This window comes from Oncorhynchus tshawytscha, linkage group LG32 (assembly GCF_018296145.1).
Source record: "Oncorhynchus tshawytscha isolate Ot180627B linkage group LG32, Otsh_v2.0, whole genome shotgun sequence".
NCBI lineage: Eukaryota > Metazoa > Chordata > Actinopteri > Salmoniformes > Salmonidae > Oncorhynchus > Oncorhynchus tshawytscha.
In genome coordinates, this window is record NC_056460.1 from 12,263,251 (window position 1) to 12,285,053 (window position 21,803).

Sequence of the window (21,803 nt, forward strand, 5' to 3'; positions counted from 1 at the left end):
CTTGGTTTCATCAGACCAGAGAATCTTGTTTCTCATGGTCAGAGTCTTTAGGTGCCTTTTGGCAAACTGCAAGCAGGCTGTCATGTGGCTTTTACTGAGGAGTGGCTTCCGTCTGGCCACTCTACCATAAATAACCGATTGGTGGAGTGCTGCAGAGATGGTTGTCCTTCTGGAAGTTTCTCCCATCTCCACAGAGAAACTCTGGAGGGCCCTTCTCCCCCGATTGCTCAGTTTGGCCGGGCGGCCAGCTCTAGGAAGAGTCTTGGTGGTTCCAAACTTCTTCCATTTAAGAATGATGGAGGCCGCTGTGTTCTTAGGGACCTTCAATGCTCCAGAATTTTTTTGGTACCCTTCCCCAAATCTGTGTCTCGACACAATCCTGTCTCGGAGCTCTACGGACAATTCTTTCGACCTCATGGCTTGGTTTTTGCTCTGACAACTGTGGGACCTTATGTAGACAGGTGTGTGCCTTTCCAAATCATGTCCAATCAATTGAATTTACCACAGGTGGACTCCAATCAAGTTGTAGAAACATCTCAACGATGATCAATGGAAACAGGATGCACCTGAGCTCAATTTCGAGTCTCATAGCAATGGGTCTGAATACTTATATAAGTAAGGTTTTTCTGTTTTTTATTATTAATGCATTTGCAAAAAAATCCCAAAACCTGTTTTCACTTTGTCATTATGGGGTATTGTGTGTAGATTTCTGATATTGTTTTTATTTAATCAAATTTAGAATAAGGCTGTAAGGTAACAAAATGTGGACAAACTCAAGGGGTCTGAATACTTTCTGAAGGCACTGTAACTGAGTGACTCATTACATCTGTTTTTAGTTTGGGTACAGTGAAGAAACCCATAGTGGTGTGTCTGGTGCGGTATGTACAGTGTATGTCTGTTTGAAGTGTATTCAAATTGATTGTTCAAATGTTTAGGCATTTTCAACACACAAATGTTTCTTAAAAAGACTACAAGAGAAGTTGTCAATTTCTCCTAAACACTCAAACATGAAATACTATTATGCATGTTGTTGACGTTAGTTCTGTGTGTGCAGTTAAGGACAAGGTGTGCTGCTTTATTTTGAGCCTGCTGCAGCTTTAATAGGTCTTTCTTTGCTCCACCTGACCATATTACCAGACAGTAATCAAGATCCGCGCCTGAAGTAGTACAGTTTTGTCAAAAACGCAGAACATCTTTTTATAACAGACATACCTCTCCCCATCTTTACAACAGCTGTGTCAATATGACTTGACCATGAGTTCAGCTTCTTCCACTTGTTCAATGGTCACACCCTTAATGCACAACTCCATTTGAGGTTTAGGTCTAGGAGAATGCTTTAAACCAAATGCACTACTTTTGGTTTTAGATGTATTTAAGGCCAGTTTATTGTTAATGACCCATTCTGACACTGACTATAACTGACTGTAGCTTCTTGTAAGACAAGTGGCAAATCGTTTTTAAAAATTGAGAAGAGTAATGGCCCAAGGCAACTGCCCTGAGGGATACCACACTGTACATATCTGACGTTAGAGAAGCTTCCATTGAAGGACACTCTCTGGGTTCTATTGAATAAGTAACTCTCCAACCATGTGATGGCAGGTGATGTAAAACCATAAGTGAGTTTTTTCAATAACGTGTGTTTCCATTTTAGAATAATGTGTACAGTCACAGGGTGTACGCCATTATAGTCAGTAAATTGCACCCCAAATTATAGATGATGGCCTGCTGATGAGACTTAACAGGACATTGAGAATGGAAGAGAACACTGTGAGTGTCAGTTTTGCAAGGCTGAGGACACACTGTTCCCACACTATTGATATCATTACATCAACAATTCTCTCAGAGTCATTCTCCTTTTGCTTTCATGTTTCAACAACAAAAGGAATAGGAAATTGTTTGTTGAGAATAATTTATATATTTTTTTGTAACTAAACACTTTATTGTTTTAGTCATTATCTTCTATTTCTCTTCAATCAAAGTACCTGTAGGCTATTACTGCACTTCCTCAAAATGAGGGATCTGAATCTCTCCTTTCTCTCTCTCTCTCTCTCTATTGTTCTCTCTCATCCATTGTTCTATGCTACATTACATATGCTATGTGGATGCTGAATGCTGAATCCTCCAATTGGCAGTGACAGTGTGCCAGACATTCTCTTAGGGAGGGTGAGAGACATGGACTTAGAGCGAGCTGCAGTCAAACTTTTAAAGTTAGTTCCGCACAGCAAGGTTGAAAACCCGGTAGTAGTGTACTTTTTAATTGAGTTTGGAACACAGAAGTTGTCTCAACATGAGAAGCTCTGCAGAGGAATTGGATGACTGTTCTTCCAGTGTCTCTATTATGAATTTCTCTCTCTACACACACTCACACACATTATTACACACACACTATTACACACACTATTACACACACACTTCTGCTATGCACTCTCACAGTGACCCTAGCTCTAGCTCCAGGGATGACCCCCCTCCAGCCCTACTCCGATCTCTTTCCCTTAGTGCAGGGGTGTGAACATGCCGCCTAGTTCCACCAGACCCGACCAACCTCTCAGCCCCAGACGTGATGATGGCTGTCAAGGTAATGGGTGCCGGAGGCTGGGTACACAGTGAACCTCTCACTGATGGCTTTTGGGAAACCTGTTGTGGCATTTTGAAATCCCAACGTGCCACTGGTGTTGTTCTTAACAGGGAGGAAGTGTAGGTCAGAGGAGGGATGGGAATAGACACTAAAGACAATAGAGTTATAGAGAGGTTTGAACTTCAGGAGATGTTGGGAGTGTTGTCAGGTTTACTTGAATGGAGTTCGAAACATTGGCAAGTTTTTACGATCCAGAGTCCACTAATCAGTCTTTATGATGAGACCACCTTTCCCTCCGGATTGAAAGTGCCATGGCTGTCTTGACGTAAGCGCTGTCGTAGCTGGTCACATCAGGAAGTGTGTCATACTGTAGTAACACAGCTGAGCGTCTCTGTGAAGATTCATATAGCTAAGTATGCGTCCTTTGTGCCTGGCTGAGAAAGCTGACTGCTTTGGCTCTTTGGGAGTCTCAGGCTTGTACAGAATACAATGCTGACAGATGCCAAAGGGATAAGAGTGAATATACACTGCTGATAGTCATCAAGTCTCTTTTCTCTCTCAGTACAAGCCAAAGGTCACAGAGCCTAGTCAGCAGTGGTGTGTATTCATGGATGCCAAGGGAAGCCAGACTCCCCCCAAAAAATGAACAAAAAAAACATACCATAATTTATCTTTAGTCTCTCTGTGTTTCATCATTTTCCTTCAATTCACAAAAGGCTGAATGTAACTCACAGGAGAAAGCATCTGAGTGAGCAAAACAGTGCCCCGCTGTCTCTCTGTGTGTAGGCCATCTATCTGATGCTGTCTGGTCCAAATGAGTAGGACATTGTGGCCACCCGTAGCATTGAATGCAAAGTAAGCCAGTGAGCATCTGGTCTCCCAATCAGTGTTGAGCTAAACTGAGCGAGCTCAACTGAATGGTCCCGGCGCACCAAAAAAAAGTATGCTCTCAAATCCCATTGAGAGCATACGTCATTGATAGAAAAACTTGAATTGCTGCATCTCGTTGTTGTCCTCCTTTGGCTAGCTAGCCAGCTAGCTGAAATGGTCCCTTTCCTAAATTAGCCATGGATAGAGATAGGGATTTGTACTTTTTTCTCCGTACTGGTCAATGATTATAATGGCAATTCTTTTTATTTTTTTATTTTAAATTTTACCCCCTTTTCTCCCCAATTTCGTGGTATCCAATTGTTAGTAGTTACTATCTTGTCTCATCGCTACTACTCCCGTACGGGCTCGGGAGAGACAAAGGTCGAAAGCCATGCGTCCTCCAAAACACAGCCCAACCAAGCCGCACTGCTTCTTAACACAACGCTCATCCAACCCGGAAGCCAGCCGCACCAATGTGTCGGAGGAAACACCGTGCACCTGGCGATCTGATTAGCGTGCACTGCGCCCGGCCTGCCACAGGAGTCGCTAGGAGGAGGCCAGCAATCCTGATCCAACCATTAATTCATACATTGTTGTGCCCCTGACCTGAGACAGGTTGCATCACTGCCAGGTATGGCAACTGCTCGGCCTCCGACCGCAAGGCACTACAAAGGGTAGTGCGTATGGCCCAGTACATCACCGGGGCCAAGCTTCCTGCCACCCAGAACCTCTATACCAGGCTGTGTCAGAGGAAGGCCCTAAAAATTGTCAAAGGCTCCAGCCACTCTAGTTATAGACTGTTCTCTCTGCTACCTCACGGCAAGCGGTATCGGAGCACCAAGTCTAGGTCCAAGAGGCTTCTAAACAGCTTCTACCCCCAAGCCATAAGACTCCTGAACAGCTAATCAAATGGATCCCCCCCCATACGCTGCTGCTACTCTGTTATTATCTATGTATAGCCACTTTTATAACCCTACCAGCATGTACATAATTACCTCAATTACCTCGACACTGGTGCCCCCACACATTGACTCTGTACCGGTACCCCCTGTATATAGCCCCGCTATTGTTATTTACTGCTGCTCTTTAATTATTTGTTTTTCTTATCTCTTACTTTTTGGGTGGTATTTTTCTTAAAACTGCATTGTTGGTTAAGGTTTCACTATAAGGTCTACACCTGTTGTATTCGGTACATGTGACTAATAACATTTGATTTGATACAAGTTCAATATGTAGCTAGATGTAGAAGGATAATGTTAACTAGCCAAAGTTTGCCATGAATGGAAGTTAGGCTAGCGAGCAAGCATTTTAGCCAAGTAGCCTAGGACAACAAAAATGAAAAGAATGTACTGTATGACAGAGTGATAGAACGTTTCGTCAACATCAAAGAGAGGAGGATGGCATTGGCTTTTCTCTACAAGTAGGGTGAGTCAACATGTTTCTCTACTTACCCAAACATGCACACACACACACAGAAATCAGAACCATGGATAGCCACATCATATTTAGCTTACATTGATTGGACTAAATTGGTTTTGGTATCTTTGAGTTGTCACTGTATTAGACTCAGCAGAGGTGATTTGATGATGTTGAAGTTGAAATGGTGCCGGAATAGTGGAGGCAGCTTCTGTTTTCTTTGTGACTTGCGGTGACTCTCCGTGGTGCTACATCAATAGTTGTTTAGTGGACCGAAAATGTCAGAAACATTAACTAGCTTACATGTAACTGTCTGTTACTGTACATGCTATATAGGTTGTATTATGACTTTTTTTTGTGGATAAGTCGACAGGGGCTTGGCTTCCCCAGTGATTTTACCCACACATGTTACAGGGAGTGGAACAGGGGAACCCAAGAGCAGACTCAGATGAGGAGACTGGGATGAAGTAACCAAGGTATTTATTGAAACACAGGGGGAAGATGGAGTGCAGGTCAGGGGAAGCTCGGGCGGGTTGCAGGAAACCAGGTGCTGAGGCTGAGGCTGGAGTGAAAGGGGTCGGGACAGGGTAAGCAGGTCCGGAGGGGAATCCAGGACAGAGTAGCAGGATGACGAGACGTGGGACTGGAGACAGGGACCAGAGTCAGAGCGGGTGGAAATGTAGCGGAGAGGAAACCAGCATCAGGCCAGGAAAACTGGCACAACAGGATAACATGATCTAACAGTACCAAACAGCTAGAAGCGTAGACTGACTGATTAGAGATTATGATCTGGCAGCGTGGAAGTGGCAGGCCGAGTATTTGTAGAGGTCTTGATTATGGAACAGGTTGCAGCTGGTGGGGATCTGCTCTGACTCCAGCACACCTGTCTCCAGCCACACAATCCCACAGAGGGAGGGAGAGAGTACTGGGGGAGTGGCGGCAGGTCAAGGAGACACAGGATGAGCAGTAGAGGGCGTGGCAGGAGCAGATGTAACAACGCACCACTGGTGCTAGTTAGAATACACCTCTTCTCTTCCTTTCAGCTCCCTCAAAGGATGTTATATCTGATTCTGCACATCAAGCCCAGTCTAGCCTTCCATCCCTGGGGCTAGCCTATGTGTGAGGAGGAGAAAAGGATATCTCTCTCTCGCTCTCCCCCACCCTTCTCTCTCTGCTTTATTTTCAATTGACTTTCAGACAAAACACACATCTTTGAATGTATTTGCCATGGTAAAGAGTATCAAAGTAGACAGTCTCATCCCTCAGGAGGAAGAAGGAGACTATCAGATTCTCTGTTCAGTCAGTGGTGGTGGTGTGAGGTTTCTCAATCCCCAGCCCAGCTGGTGTCTCAGTTAGTCGGGCTCAACACAGAGCAGCTCAACAGCGGGGGAGAGTTAGTTAGCAGAGCCGCTAGGGATCCAAGACACCAGCAGACGAGACTCAGAAGAGACTCGGAGGAAGAGAAGGCAGACTGACCGAACTGTTGAACCTCTGACTTCCTTTAGCTCAGCAGGCTAACACAGTCTTTATGTACACAGGACACTCATCAGCATACCTCAATACGCCTTCAACAAGGAATTACTGGTCTTTCAGACAGGTCTAGGATCAGTAAATAAAGTTAAATCCATGTATAATCTGTTTTTTTGTCTGTGACTTGAAGGTGTAAATCTGCGAAAGAAATAGGCAGTTGTGGAGAATGGATGCAGTTGAACGTTTGATCAAGAAATACTGATCTAGGATGAGATGGTAAATAAATGTATAATTCTCTTTTGTGCGACAAGTAGGCATAAATCTGTGAAAGCAATAGGGAGTTGGGGCGGTGGACGCAGTGGAATGTTTGATGTCATGGCAGAGTGTTTAGCTCGATTGAAATTCTGCACCGGGTCTGAAGCTGAAACGCTTTGAACTGGCTCACACTAGTTATTGGGACTGAGGGAAAACAAAGCTTGATGTTAACAGCTTGGGGCAGACAGATAAATGAGTGAGATATAGCGGCTGAGATGTGACGAAGCTTATAAAGGTTATCTATGATCACATGATGTAACAGCAGGTTAGATGGAATAGAGGTAAAGGATGGTAAACTACCAGTAGCAATTACACTCTGGTTACCAAAGTAGTATAAAGCCAAGTAAATGTTATAAAGCAACTTAAAGAAATGGCCTGGCAAGGTGTGCCCTGCATAAATTCAAGAAATGCACATTGACATAAACATTAGTATTTATTATAATGTCATTCTGTTAGGTATTTCCTTGTGCTGATGTCTGGCCGCCGTTGTAAAACCCCATAAGTAGCTGTTCATACTTAGACTTATTTTTCCTGGTGATTTATATTCCGCTCAAAGGGGGTGAGGGAGGTAGGACACTCATAGGCAGACTCACTCGCGCGCAAACCTTCTCTCGCTCTCTGTCTCTCTCATTTACTCACTAACTCACTCACTGTGTGAGCCAGTCTGCACCAGAGCACTCGGACAGTCAACTCTTTTCTCAAATGGTTCCCCAGAGTCTCCATGGGTTCAGACCATCAACAGTAATTTCAAGGAACACAGTTCTTCTACCTCTGCTTCTCACACGCTGGGAAATTGGTAAAAAGTCTTTGTACTCAAAGACTGAAAAGTTTTTAACTTCAACGTTTCTCATAACAATGACTGAGGAAGGAGCCTCCAACTTGCTGCCAAAGCGTGGATTTTGTGACTTAATTAATTGTTTTTATCTGAGATAAAGTGCTAGGCACCGGCTAGATTTATTTTTTTAAGAAGCATATCTCTCTGTTTTTCAGTTTTTGCTGTGTACAGTTGAAGTCGGAAGTTTACATACACTTAGGTTGGAGTCATTAAAACTCATTTTTCAACCACTCCACACATTTCTTGTTAACAAACTATAGTTTTGGCAAGTCGGTTAGGACACTTTGTGCATGACACAAGTAATTTTTACAACAATTGTTTACAGACAGATTATCATCACAATTCCAGTGGGTCAGAAGTGTATACACTAAGTTGACTGTGCCTTTAAATAGCTTGGAAAATTCCAGAACATTATGTCATGGCTTTAGAAGATACTGATAGGCTAATTGACATAATGAGTCAATTAGAGGTGTACCTATGGATGTATTTCAAGGCCTACCTTCAAACTCAGTGCCTAATTGCTTGACATCATGGGAAAATCAAAAGAAATCAGCCAAAACCTCAGACAAAAAAGTAGACCTCCACAGGTTTGGTTCATCCCTGGGAGCAATTTCCAAACGCCTGAAGGTACCATGTTTATCTGTACAAACAATAGTACGCAAGTATACACACCATAGGACCAAGCAGCCATCATACCGCTCAGGAAGGAGATGCGTTCTGACTCCACATGGGGACAAAGATCGTACTTGTTGGAGAAATGTCCTCTGGTCTGATGAAACAAAAATAGAACTGTTTGGCCGTAATGACCATTGTTATGTTTGGAGGAAAAAGGGGGAGGCTTGCAAGCCGAAGAACACTATCTCAACTGTGAAGCATGGGAGTGGCAGCATCATGTTGTGGGGGTGCTTTGCTGCAGGAGGGACTGGTGCACTTCACAAAATAGATGGCATTATGAGGTAGGAGAATTATGTAGATATATTGAAGCAACATCTCAAGACATCAGTCAGGAAGTTAAAGCTTGGTCGCAAATGGGTCTTCCAAATGGACAATGACCCCAAGCATACTTCCAAAGTTGTGGAAAAATGGCTTAAGGACAACAAAGTCAAGGTATTGGAGTGGCCATCACAAAGCCCTGATCTCAATCCTATATAAAATGTGTGGGCAGAACTGAAAAAGCGTGTGCAAGCAAAGAGGCCTACAAACCTGACTCAGTTACACCAGCTCTGTCAGGGGAAATGGGCCAAAATTCACCCAACTTATTGTGGGAAGCTTGTGGAAGGCTACCTGAAATGTTTGATCCAAGTTAAACGATTTGAAGGCAATGCTACCAAATACTAATTGAGTGTATGTAAACTTCTGACCCACTGGGAATGTGATGAAAGAAATCAAATCTGAAATAATCATTCTCTCTACTATTATTCTGACATTTCACATTCTTAAAAAACAGTGGTGAGCCTAACTGACCTAAGACAGGGATTTTTTACTAGGGTTAAATGTCAGGAATTGTGAAAAACTGAGTTTAAATGTGTTTGGCTAAGGTGTATTTAAACTTCCGACTTCAACTGTATGTATTTGATTAATCCTGGAACAAACACTAATTTAATTCCTTAGCCTGCATTGAACCAGACAAAATCAATGTTTTGCTTGGCAGCATACAAAGAAGATGATCTTATCCCAAGCTACCTTATCCATGATGCTACAGTAGGACATGTGTGATACAGCCATATTTATGCATATGCAAGCTTTATCTTGTCACAATGTTACTTTGCTGTGCCAATCCAACTGTGTGTGTGTGTGCGTGCGTGTGCATGTGCGACTGTGTGTGTGTGTGTGTGTGTGTGTGTGTGTGCATGTTTGCGCGTGAGCACACGTTTGCCTACCTATTCTACCATATCCATATCATTCCAAAATGTAGAACTGGAAAGGAGTTTAATAGAAAAAACAGAATGTTTGTCTGTCCTTCTCTCTGATCAGAAGAGGACATTGTCTCCATGGCAGACTCCACCATCACCATAGATGACATCGAGGGAGAGCTGTTCAAGATTGACAGGATTCGAGATGTGCTGGTCAGAAGAGAGTCAGAACTCAGATACATGTGAGTATGTTGTATGTCTGTTATCTCTAATCTGGATATCTCTAATCTAGATTTCGCTACTGTGTTGTCATGTATTATTCTGAATAGCAGGGTGGTGTGCTTGTGCTTGTGTGTGTGTGTGTGTAACAATACAGTTCAAGTGTGGTGAATCCTGTTCAATCTAGTGGTGGTTCTCTAAAGCTTGGGATGCCACACAGGAGGGAGAGTGGAAAGAGAGGAAGGAATGAAGGAGGGGGAGAGAGAGGTAGGGCTGTTACGGTGACTTTAGTACCGCCACAGCGGCGGTCACGAGTCATGAAGGCCATCATATTCCATGTGACCGGTTAGTCACGGTAATTAGGCTTCTCCAAGCTCTGATGCTGCTGATGGTCATTAGTAGTCTATCAACCTTCTAACTGCCTGGTACTCAGCCCTCTATTGTCCCTCGAATCACTCTGACATCAACGCAAATGTAACCAAAAATCGAATCAATCTAATCTTGAGAGCCCATGAGCTCATTTACCACCACATTTTTATAGGCTATGTAATTGCATGAGAAAATAGAGTGATGGCCTCTACTAAAAAGAGGAGATTCCCCTCAGCTTTCTATAGACTAGGCCTACTATATTTATTTCTCAATAGTCCTAATATTAAGCACATTGTTTATCTTTACAACAGGAGTATAGGCTGCCTGGCTGGAAATGAACCACAGGAAAAGCATCCTCCATTCACTCTTTAAGTGCACAGACATGTATTTTTTTCCCCACTGCCCCTGTTTCGAGACAGGTGCATGATAATGGTCCATTCTTAATCAAAACAAATGTCATACATATATTATTTACTATATGTAAAGACAAGATTAAATCAAGAATAGTCTGATGGGTGACAATATTAGCCTATCACTTGTGAATGATGCCCAGCATAAGAAACTGAATAGTTGCATGTGCGCACACCCTCAAATCGTTTGTATTCTTCATACTATAAAATAATATAAAATATAATGCCACGGAATTCTAAGCAAATCTTGTCTGCTGAATTAACTAGTTTAGCCTACAGCCATTTGGCATAGCCACATCAGGACATAACATAAGGACAACTCAGAGTATGCTATTCTGTTCTTCTGAACTAGACTACATTATCTTCATATCATGCTTCTTTAGACCTGTCTAAAATAAATAATGGATTTATTGTGAAGGTGTAGGCTATATTACATGTATTTATTTTACTTTTAAAAAATATAGGTATTCCAAAGGTCTGCATCAGTGGCTTGTAGGCTATGTGTGGAAGTCAGAAGATGATAAATGTTTATGTTAATTAATGGTCAATTACAGTGAAACCGACAGTTATTTGCTTGACAATCACTGGCGGATGAAATTTCATGACTGCTACAGCCCTAGAGAGAGGGAAGCCTTTTCGCTGGAAGTGTGGGAGAGAAGAAATAGCCAAGAAGGAGGACACTGAAGAAGAAGGAATAGGGAGGCTGCTGGGGGTCTGTGCAGGGACCTTTGTGTGTGGGTGGGAGGAAGATACAATAGTTTTTTTGGTATTTTATCTGGATTCCCATTCGCTGTTGCAAAAGCAACAGCTACTCTTCTAGGGGACCACACAAAACATGAAACATGACATAATACAGATCATTAATAGACAAGACTAGCTCAAGGACAGAACTACATAAATGTAAAATGGTACATAGTCTACAAATCAACACATACACACAAAATGTCTAGGTCAAATAGGGGAGAGGCATGACGCGAGGCGTTGCTTTGTCTGTTTTTTGAAACCAGGTTTTCTGTTCATTTGAGCAATGTGAGATGGAAGGGATTGGCTCTACATAATACTGTACGCTTTCAAATCAAATCAAATTGTATTTGTCACATACACATGGTTAGCAGATGTTAATGCGAGTGTAGCGAAATGCTTGTGCTTCTAGTTCCGACAATGCAGTAATAACCAACAAGTAATCTAGCTAACAATTCCAAAACTACTACCTTATAGACACAAGTGTAAAGGGATAAAGAATATGTACATAAAGATATATGAATGAGTGATGGTACAGAGTGGCATAGGCAAGATACAGTAGATGGTATTGAGTGCAGTATATACATATGAGATGAGTATGTAAACAAAGTGGCATAGTTAAAGTCACTAGTGATACATGTATTACATAAGGATGCAGTAGATGATATAGAGTACAGTATATACGTACACATATGAGATGAATAATGTAGGGTATGTAAACATAATATTAGGTAGCATTGTTTAAAGTGGCTAGTGATATATTTGACATCATTTCCCATCAATTCCCATTATTAAAGTGGCTGGAGTTGAGTCAGTGTGTTGGCAGCAGCCACTCAATGTTAGTGGTGGCTGTTTAACAGTCTGATGGCCTTGAGATAGAAGCTGTTTTTCAGTCTCTCGGTCCCAGCTTTGATGCACCTGTACTGACCTCGCCTTCTGGATGATAGCGGGGTGAACAGGCAGTGGCTCGGGTGGTTGTTGTCCTTGATGATCTTTATGGCCTTCCTGTAACATCGGGTGGTGTAGGTGTCCTGGAGGGCAGGTAGTTTGCCCCCGGTGATGCGTTGTGCAGACCTCACTACCCTCTGGAGAGCCTTACGGTTGTGGGCGGAGCAGTTGCCGTACCAGGCGGTGATGCAGCCCGCCAGGATGCTTTCGATTGTGCATCTGTAGAAGTTTGTGAGTGCTTTTGGTGACAAGCCGAATTTCTTCAGCCTCCTGAGGTTGAAGAGGCGCTGCTGCGCCTTCTTCACGATGCTGTCTGTGTGAGTGGACCAATTCAGTTTGTCTGTGATGTGTATGCCGAGGAACTTAAAACTTGCTACCCTCTCCACTACTGTTCCCTCTGCTGTTTCCTGAAGTCCACAATCATCTCCTTAGTTTTGTTGACGTTGAGCGTGAGGTTATTTTCCTGACACCACACTCCGAGGGCCCTCACCTCCTCCCTGTAGGCCGTCTCGTCGTTGTTGGTAATCAAGCCTACCACTGTTGTGTCGTCCACAAACTTGATGATTGAGTTGGAGGCGTGCGTGGCCACGCAGTCGTGGGTGAACAGGGAGTACAGGAGAGGGCTCAGAACGCACCCTTGTGGGGCCCCAGTGTTGAGGATCAGCGGGGTGGAGATGTTGTTGCCTACCCTCACCACCTGGGGGCGGCCCGTCAGGAAGTCCAGTACCCAGTTGCACAGGGCGGGGTCGAGACCCAGGGTCTCGAGCTTGATGACGAGCTTGGAGGGCATTATGGTGTTAAATGCCGAGCTGTAGTCGATGAACAGCATTCTCACATGGGTATTCCTCTTGTCCAGATGGGTTAGGGCAGTGTGCAGTGTGGTTGAGATTGCATCGTCTGTGGACCTATTTGGGCGGTAAGCAAATTGGAGTGGGTCTAGGGTGTCAGGTAGGGTGGAGGTGATATGGTCCTTGACTAGTCTGTCAAAGCACTTCATGATGACGGAAGTGAGTGCTACGGGGCGGTAGTCGTTTAGCTCAGTTACCTTAGCTTTCTTGGGAACAGGAACAATGGTGGCCCTCTTGAAGCATGTGGGAACAACAGACTGGGATAGGGATTGATTGAATATGTCCGTAAACACACCAGCCAGCTGGTCTGCGCATGCTCTGAGGGCGTGGCTGGGGATGCCGTCTGGGCCTGCAGCCTTGCGAGGGTTGACACGTTTAAATGTTTTCCTCACGTCGGCTGCAGTGAAGGAGAGTCCGCATGTTTTAGTTGCGGGCCGTGTCAGTGGCACTGTATTGTCCTCAAAGCGGGCAAAAAAGTTATTTAGTCTGCCTGGGAGCAAGACATCCTGGTCCGTGACGGGCTGGTTTTCTTTTTGTAATCCGTGATTGACTGTAGACCCTGCCACATACCTCTTGTGTCTGAGCCATTGAATTGAGATTCTACTTTGTCTCTATACTGACGCTTAGCTTGTTTGATTGCCTTGCGGAGGGAATAGTTACACTGTTTGTATTCTGTCATGTTTCCGGTCACCTTGCCCTGATTAAAAGCAGTGGTTCGCGCTTTCAGTTTCACGCGAATGCTGCCATCAATCCACGGTTTCTGGTTTGGGAATGTTTTAATCGCTGCTATGGGAACATCATCTTCAACGCACGTTCTAATGAACTCGCTCACCGAATCAGCGTATTCGTCAATGTTGTTGTCTGACGCAATACGAAACATATCCCAGTCCACGTGATGGAAGCAGTCTTGGAGTGTGGAATCAGATTGGTCGGACCAGCGTTGAACAGACCTCAGCGCGGGAGCTTCTTGTTTTAGTTTCTGTCTGTAGGCAGGGATCAACAAAATGGAGTCGTGGTCAGCTTTCCCGAAAGGAGAGCGGGGCAGGGCCTTATATGCGTCGCGGAAGTTGGAATAGCAATGATCCAAGGTTTTTCCAGCCCTGGTTGCGCAATCGATATGCTGACAAAATTTAGGGAGTCTTGTTTTCAGATTAGCCTTGTTAAAATCCCCAGCTACAATGAATGCAGCCTCCGGATATATGCATTCCAGTCTGCAAAGAGTCAAATAAAGTTTGTTCAGAGCCATCGATGTGTCTGCTTGGGGGGAATATATACGGCTGTGATTATAATCGAAGAGAATTCCCTTGGTAGATAATGCGGTCGACATTTGTTTGTGAGGAATTCTAAATCAGGTGAACAGAAGGGCTTGAGTTCCTGTATGTTGTTGTGGCCACACCACGTCACGTTAACCATGAAGCATACGCCCCCGCCCCTCTTCTTACCAGAAAGATGTTTGTTTCTGTCGGCGCGATGCGTGGAGAAACCAGCTGGCTGCACCGACTCCGATAGCGTCTCTCCAGTGAGCCATGTTTCCGTGAAGCAAAGAACGTTACAGTCTCTGATGTCCCTCTGGAATGCTACCCTTGCTCTGATTTCATCAACCTTGTTGTCAAGAGACTGGCCATTGGCGAGGAGAATGCTAGGGAGTGGTGCACGATGTGCCCGTCTCCGGAGTCTGACCAGAAGACCGCTTCGTTTTCCCCTTTTACGAAGTCGTTTTTTGGGGTCGCCGGCTGGGATCCATTCCGTTGTCCTGGGTGAAAGGCAGAACACAGGATCCGCTTCGCGAAAGTCATATTCTTGGTCGTACTGATGGTGAGTTGACGCTGCTCTTATGTTCAGTAGTTCTTCTCGACTGTATGTAATGAAACTTAAGATGACCTGGGGTACCAATGTAAGAAATAACACGTAAAAAAAAAAGAAAAACTGCATAGTTTCCTAGGAACGCGAAGCGAGGCGGCCATCTCTGTCGGCGCCGGAAGTACAGAACTTGTTCTGGACTTGGGGACTGTGAAAAGGCCACTGGTGGCATGTCTGGTGGGGGTAAGTGTGTGTCTCAGAGGTGTGTAAGTTTACTATGCAAACCATTAGGACATTTCAACACATAAATGTTTCTTATAAAAATAGGAAATTATGCAGTCAGTCTCTCATCTTTACAACCATTGAATCTACAAGTTTTGACAATGACAGTTTGTTGTTCTTTCAACAGCCACACCATTCAATACCATATTCAGAAGAGGTCTAGAGGTCTAGGGAATGATTTGTACGAAATACAATGCTCTTAGTTTTAGAGATGTTCAGGACCATTTTATTACTGGCTACCAATTCCAAAATTGACTGCAACTCCTTGTTAAGGGTTTTAGAGACTTCATTAGCTGTGGTTTCTGACACGTATATGGTTGAGTCACCAGCATACATGGACACACAAGCTTTGTTTAATGCCAGTGGCAGGTCATTGGTAAAAATAGAACATAGTAAAGGGCCTAGAGAGCTACCCTGTGGTACACCACACCCTACATGTTTGATATTAGAGAGGCTACTATTAAAGAAAATGGGTCTTCCAAATGGACAATGACCCCAAGCATTCTTCCAAAGTTGTGGCAAAATGACTTAAGGACAACAAATTCAAGGTATTGGAGTGGCCATCACAAAGCCCTGACCTCAATCCTATAGAAAATGTGTGGGCAGAACTGAAAAAGCGTGTGTGAGCAAGGAGGCCTACAAACCTGACTCAGTTACACCAGCTGTGTCAGGAGGAATGAGCTAAAATTCACCCAACTTATTGTGGGAAGCCTGTGGAAGGCTACCCAAAAAGTGTTACCTAAATTAAACAATTTAAAGGCAATGCTACCAAAAACTCATTGAGTGTATGTAAACTTCTGAGCCACTGGGAATGTGATGAAAGAAATAAAAGCTGAAATAAATCTCTCTACTATTATTCTGACATTTCACATTCTTAAAATGAAGTGGTGATCCTAACTGACCTAAAGACAGGGAATAGGATTAAATGTCAGGAATTGTGAAAAACTGAGTTTAAATGTATTTGGCTAAGGTGTATGTAATCTTCCGACTTCAACTGTATGTCACTTAATCAGATCTAAGTTCAAATACTACAGCGGCAAGAAAAAGTATGTGAACCCTTTGGAATTACCTGCATTTCTACATAAATTGGTCAAAAAATTGATTGGATCTTCCTCTAAGTCACAACAATAGACAAAAACAGTCTGCTTAAACTAATAACACACAAATTATTTTATTTTTCTTGTCTTTATTGAGTACATCATTTAAACATTCACAGTGTAGGTTGGAAAAAGTATTGTGAATCCCTAGGAGTGGCCGTCCTGCAAAGATGACTGCAAGAGCACAGTGCAGAATACTCAATGAGGTTAAGAAGAATCCTTGAGTGTCAGCTAAAGACTTACAGAAATCACTGGAACATGCTAACATCTCTGTTGACTAGTCTACGATACGTAAAACACTAAACAAGAATAGTGTTCATGGGAGGATACCACGGAAGAAGCCACAGCTGTCCAAAAATACATTGCTACATGTCTGAAGTTCGCAAAAGAGCTTGTGGATGTTCCACAGCGCTACTGGCAAAATATTCTGTGGACAGATGAAACTAAAGTTGAGTTGTTTGGAAGGAACCTATAACACTATGTGTGGAGAAAAAAAGGCACAGCACAGCACACCAAAATCAAAACCTCATCCCAACTGTAAAATATGGTGGCGGGAGCATCATGGTTTGGGGCTGCTTTGCTGCGTCAGGGCTTGGACAGCTTGCTATTATCAATGGAAAAATTCATTCCCATGTTTATCAAGGTGTTACCAGGAGAATGTAAGGCTATCTGTCCTACCATTGAAGCTCAACAGAAGTTGGGTGATGCAACAGGACAACAACCCAAAACACAAAAGTAAATCAACAACAGAATGGCTTCAACAGAAGAAAATACGACTTCTGGTGTGGCCCAGTCAGAGTCCTGACCTCAACCTGATTGCGATGCTGTGGCATGACCAAGAATATTGCTGAATTGAAACAGTTTTGTAAAGAGGAATGGTCCAAAATTCCTCCTGCCTGTTGTGCAGGTATGATACTCAACTACAGAAAACATTTAGTCCAAAGGAGGGTCAACCAGTTATTAAATCCAAGGGTTCACATACTTTTTCCACCCTGGACTGTGAATGTTTACACGGTGTGTTCAATAAATACATGAAAACATATAATTGTTTGTGTGTTATTAGTTTAAGCAGACTGTGTTTGTCTATTGTTGTCATCTAGATGAAGATCAGATCAAATTGTATGACCTATTTATTAATATATATATATATATATATATATAACAACACCTCCCCCATAAGCATTCCTGTCTCTTCTATAGATGTTATATCCTTGTATTGCTACAGCTGTATCATCAAAATAATGATCTAAGTGAGTTTCAGAAATGGCTAATATATGAATGTTATCTGATAGCAAATTATTGATTTCATGAACCTTATTTCTAAGGCTACCTTTATTAATATGGGCTATTTTCAGCCCTTTTGTGGGTAGCTTCTCAGAGATAGACATAATATGGAAAATAACAAAGAAAGCAAGAGAACAAAAAATAAAACATTCAGCAGTCCATTAATCAGTTGGAGTGTGAAAGTATGTGTGTGCTGCAGGGTTGAAACTACGAACCCATAGGCTTGGCTCTCTTATCCCTTCCAGGCTTTTGGGTCAGGGTTAAACTCAACACAGGGACACATATGTGTATGTCTGTGTGTGCGTGAATGCATGCTCACAGTTATGTACACTGTTAGAAGAGACAAGGTGATCCAATAGAGAAGAATGGAAGGAGAGGAATCCAGGAATGTCTATACACAGGCATGTTTATACTGCAATTGTACTGGTGCTACACCATCGTCATAACCCAATAGAATGCACTACAGTGACATCGTCTTCCTTACTGTGACACAAAGACAGGGAATGAGCTGTGATTCATTTGATACACAGTAATCTAATTAGACTAGGCCTTAATGAGTATGACTGAGCATATAAAGTGTAAGTAGTTAGTATAATAATCCCTGTATGTTGCCAATTCGGGAACATGAGTAAATCATGACTTGATCAAATCAAGTTTATAGAAAACCCATTTAACACACCACTCATAACAATAATAACAAAGAATAGAAGCAAAGTTGCTTCAACAATTTCATTATAATAGAAGGGAGTATAATCTGTTTAAATAGAACAGTGGGCTTCCTCTCAGGTCATACATCGTCTGTATTCTACACCTTGCCCACCGCAGGTCCCTATTCATCCCGTCTGACAGGTAGATGAGGTGAGGCTCTCAGTTAGCTGACAGTGATGGATGTCTAGGCTCAGCTACCCAACTGTAATGCTGTGAAACTGAGTTACCAGAGGGCTACAGTTGTCCTACAGACAGGGGGAACCATAAGAACAGTACCCTGCCATTCTCTTTGTCTTAGATAAAGAATAGAGTAGCATGGGTTCAAACTATAAACTGTACAAGTCAAGATTCAGCTTCATCTAGGCAACCTGTAAACCGACAATGAACTGTTTACTGCATGTAATATAACAATAAATAATATATGCCGTTTAGCAGATGCTTTTATCCAAAGCAACTTACAACAGTGAGTGAGTGCATAAACCTTAGGGCATTGTCCCTCTCAGCTGGAGTGAAAAACAACTTTCCCTATAATCTTCCCTATTGATAATGCTACTAAACTGACCTTCTCCCTCAGTAGCTGGTGATGTCACGAGGCTGGGAACTCGGAAATGTCTGACTTCAGACTTCAGTGGTTCAAGACAACCAGGAACTTTGAGATCTGACTTGGATCCAACTTTCCGACCTGAAGATCACAGACGCCATGATTTGAGCTCGTTTTTTTCATCTTTCCCAGTTGTCTTAAAAGCACCGTTACTCAGTAGCTAGTGCTGTCCATTCATAATGACGTCACTAAGCTGACCCCTCACTCAGTAGCCATGTCCACAACATTCTAATTATACCGCTGCCACTGAGCCCTGAATTAACAATGATGTAGCATACTAATGATGAAACTGTAGCTGACCCCCTCACTCAGCAGTGATGTTCTGCTCTATCTACACTACGGTGTGAATAATGTTCTGCTCTACAGTACGTCACTACACTGACCTATGAGTCGTCACTGATGTTCCTCAGAAGGGAAATGTGTCATGTGGCAGGAGACCAGAACTCACTATGGTCTGATGTCTCATCCTCCTAGTCATGGATGATGTACCCCTGTCTGTCTGACACCACTCTCCAGCCTCTAGAGCAGGGATGGGCAATTCCAGTCCTCGAGGGCCTGATTGGGGTCACAGTTTTGCCCCAGCCCCAGTTAACACACCTGATTCCAATAATCACCTAATCATGATCTTCAGTTTAGAATGCAGTTTGATTAATCAGCTGTGTTTGGTAAGGATGGAGAAAACATGTGACACCAATCAGGCCCACAAGGACTGGAGTTGCCCACCCCTGCTCTAGAGGAATGTTAGTATTTTGACCAGTGGTTGACCACCACTTACTGACAACGTGTGGCATGTAAGGAAATGACTATGTGTCTGCATTTATATTCAGTCTGCTTCAGCCTTTACTCAGGCTGCTTTGAGTTAACCTCCCAGGATAGGGGTCAGTGGTCAGCCTGATATATCCTCGGTGATTGGCACTTTGAGACCCGTGGTTTCTATGGTGATTGGCACGTTGAGATCCGTGTTTACCATGGTTTCACACTTCTGGGATTTCCCCCCATCCTGTGTGTTTCAGCGTTGGGATGATGCCATGAATGGCCTGTGAAGGAGTGTTAGATCAGTGATTGACAGATTGCACTGTGATCTGAAAACAAGGCTTCAGCATCAGCACTTCCATCATATATTGGGACCTAATGACTGGAACATGGTGTATAAACTAGACTGGGACAGGCAGCAAGGCTCCTACATGTTACTGTTATGGATTTATGACCCTCTGTCAATGGATAAATTGGCTGCTGGTTGAGAGCACATATATACTTGCCTGGGTCCTTATTCACAAAGCGTCTCAGAGTGCTGATCTAGGATCAGGTCCCATCTGTCCATGTAATGTTACTCATTATGAGCTAAAACACTAAACTGATCCTAGATCTGCACTCCTACTCTGAGACGCTTTGTGGATACGGGCCAGGGTCACTTTACTTCCTAATGTGTTCCTACGTAGGTTCAGGATCGTACTAAAACAACGTTGATGTGTTCACAAGGAGAGAAGTAACTGTCTAGGAGACATTTTTCTTGCAATCTACCTTTACAAGTTCTTCAGCCAATTCTTAAAATATTAGCTTCTTGTACATCTCTCTTTATTAAGACTTAGTATTTTATTAAGAAGCAGTCTCTTGGCTGTATTGGTGAAGATCAAAGTAGGTCTCTGTAGTAAATTCAAATAAAATAAAATAAACTTTTTGGCTTGGGTGTAAAAGCTGTTAAGAAGCCTTTTGGACCTAGACTTGGCGCTCCGGTAGCAGAGAGAACAGTCTATGATTAGTGTGGCTGGAGTCTTTGACAATTTTTAGGGCCTTCCTCTGACACCGGCCTGGCATAGAGGTCCTGGATGGCAGGAAGCTTGGCCCCAGTGATGTACTGGGCCGTATGCACTACTCTCGAAGGCCGAGCAGTTGCCATACCAGGCAGTGATGGAACCAGTCAGAATGCTCTCAATGGTGCAGCTGTAGAACCTTTTGAGTCTCCTGAGGGGGAATAGGTTTTGTCATGCCCTCTTCACGACTCTTCATGTCTTAGTGTGTTTGGACCATGATAGTTTGTTGGTGATGTGGACACCAAGGAACTTGAAGCTCTCAACCTGCTCCACTACAGCCCCGTCGATGAGAATGGGGGCGTGCTCGGTCCTCCTTTTCCTGTAGGCCACAATCATCTCCTTTGTCTTGATCACGTTGAGGGAGAGATTGTTGTCCTGGCACCACACGGCCAGGTCTCTGACCTCCTCCCTATAGGCTGTCTCATCGTTGTTGGTGATCAGACCTACCAATGTTGTGTCATCGGCAAACTTGATGATGGTGTTGGAGTCGTGGCTTGCCATGCAGTCATGAGTGAAAGGGAGTACAGGAGGGGACTCAGCACGCACCCCTGAGGGGCCCCTGTGTCGAGGATCAGAATGGCGGATGTGTTGTTACCTACCCAAACTACCTAGGGGCGGCCCCGTCAGGAAGTCCAGGATCCAGTTGCAGAGGGAGGTGTTTAGCCCCAGGGTCCTTAACTTAGTGATGAGCTTTGAGGGCGCTATGGTGTTGAACGCTGAGCTGTAGTCAATGAATAGCATCCTCACATAGGTATTCCTTTTGTCCAGGTGTGAAAGGGCAGTGTGGAATGCAATACAGATTGCATCATCTGTGGATCTGTTGGGGCGGTAAGCAAATTGGAGTGGGTCTAGTGTTTCTGGGATAATGGTGTTGATGTGAGCCATGATCAGCTTTTCAAAGCACTTCATGGCTACAGACGTGAGTGCTATGGGCCGGTAGTCATTTCGGCAGGTTACCTTAGTATTCTTGGGCACATGGACTATGGTGGTCTGCTTGAAACTTGTTGGCATTGCAGACTCAGTCAGGGACAGGTTGAAAATGTCAGTGAAGACACTTGCCAGTTGGTCAGCGCATGCTCGGAGTACACGTCCTGGTAATTCGTCTGGCCCTGCGGCCTTGTGGATGTTGACCTGTTTAAAGGTCTTACTCACATCAGCTACGGAGAGCATGATCACACAGTCGTCTGGAACAGCTGATGCTCTCATGCATGTTTCAGTGTTACTTGCCTCGAAGCGAGCATATAAGTAATTTAGCTCGTCTGGTAGGCTCGTGTCACTGTGCGGCTCGTGGCCCTGCCACATCGGATGAGCGTCAGAGCCAGTGTAGTACGATTTAATCTTAGCTCTTTAT

General features: G+C 43.7%; 1 protein-coding gene across 1 annotated transcript in view; it reads left to right on the forward strand.

The window, feature by feature from the left end:
- Nucleotides 1-21,803, forward strand: part of LOC112230272 (bMERB domain-containing protein 1) — a 43,266-nt gene that overhangs the window by 1,110 nt on the left and 20,353 nt on the right. The window contains exon 2 of the mRNA XM_042310614.1: nt 9,456-9,576. Within this exon, the coding sequence (XP_042166548.1) occupies nt 9,456-9,576 (121 nt within the window). The remainder of the gene's footprint in view (nt 1-9,455; nt 9,577-21,803) is intronic.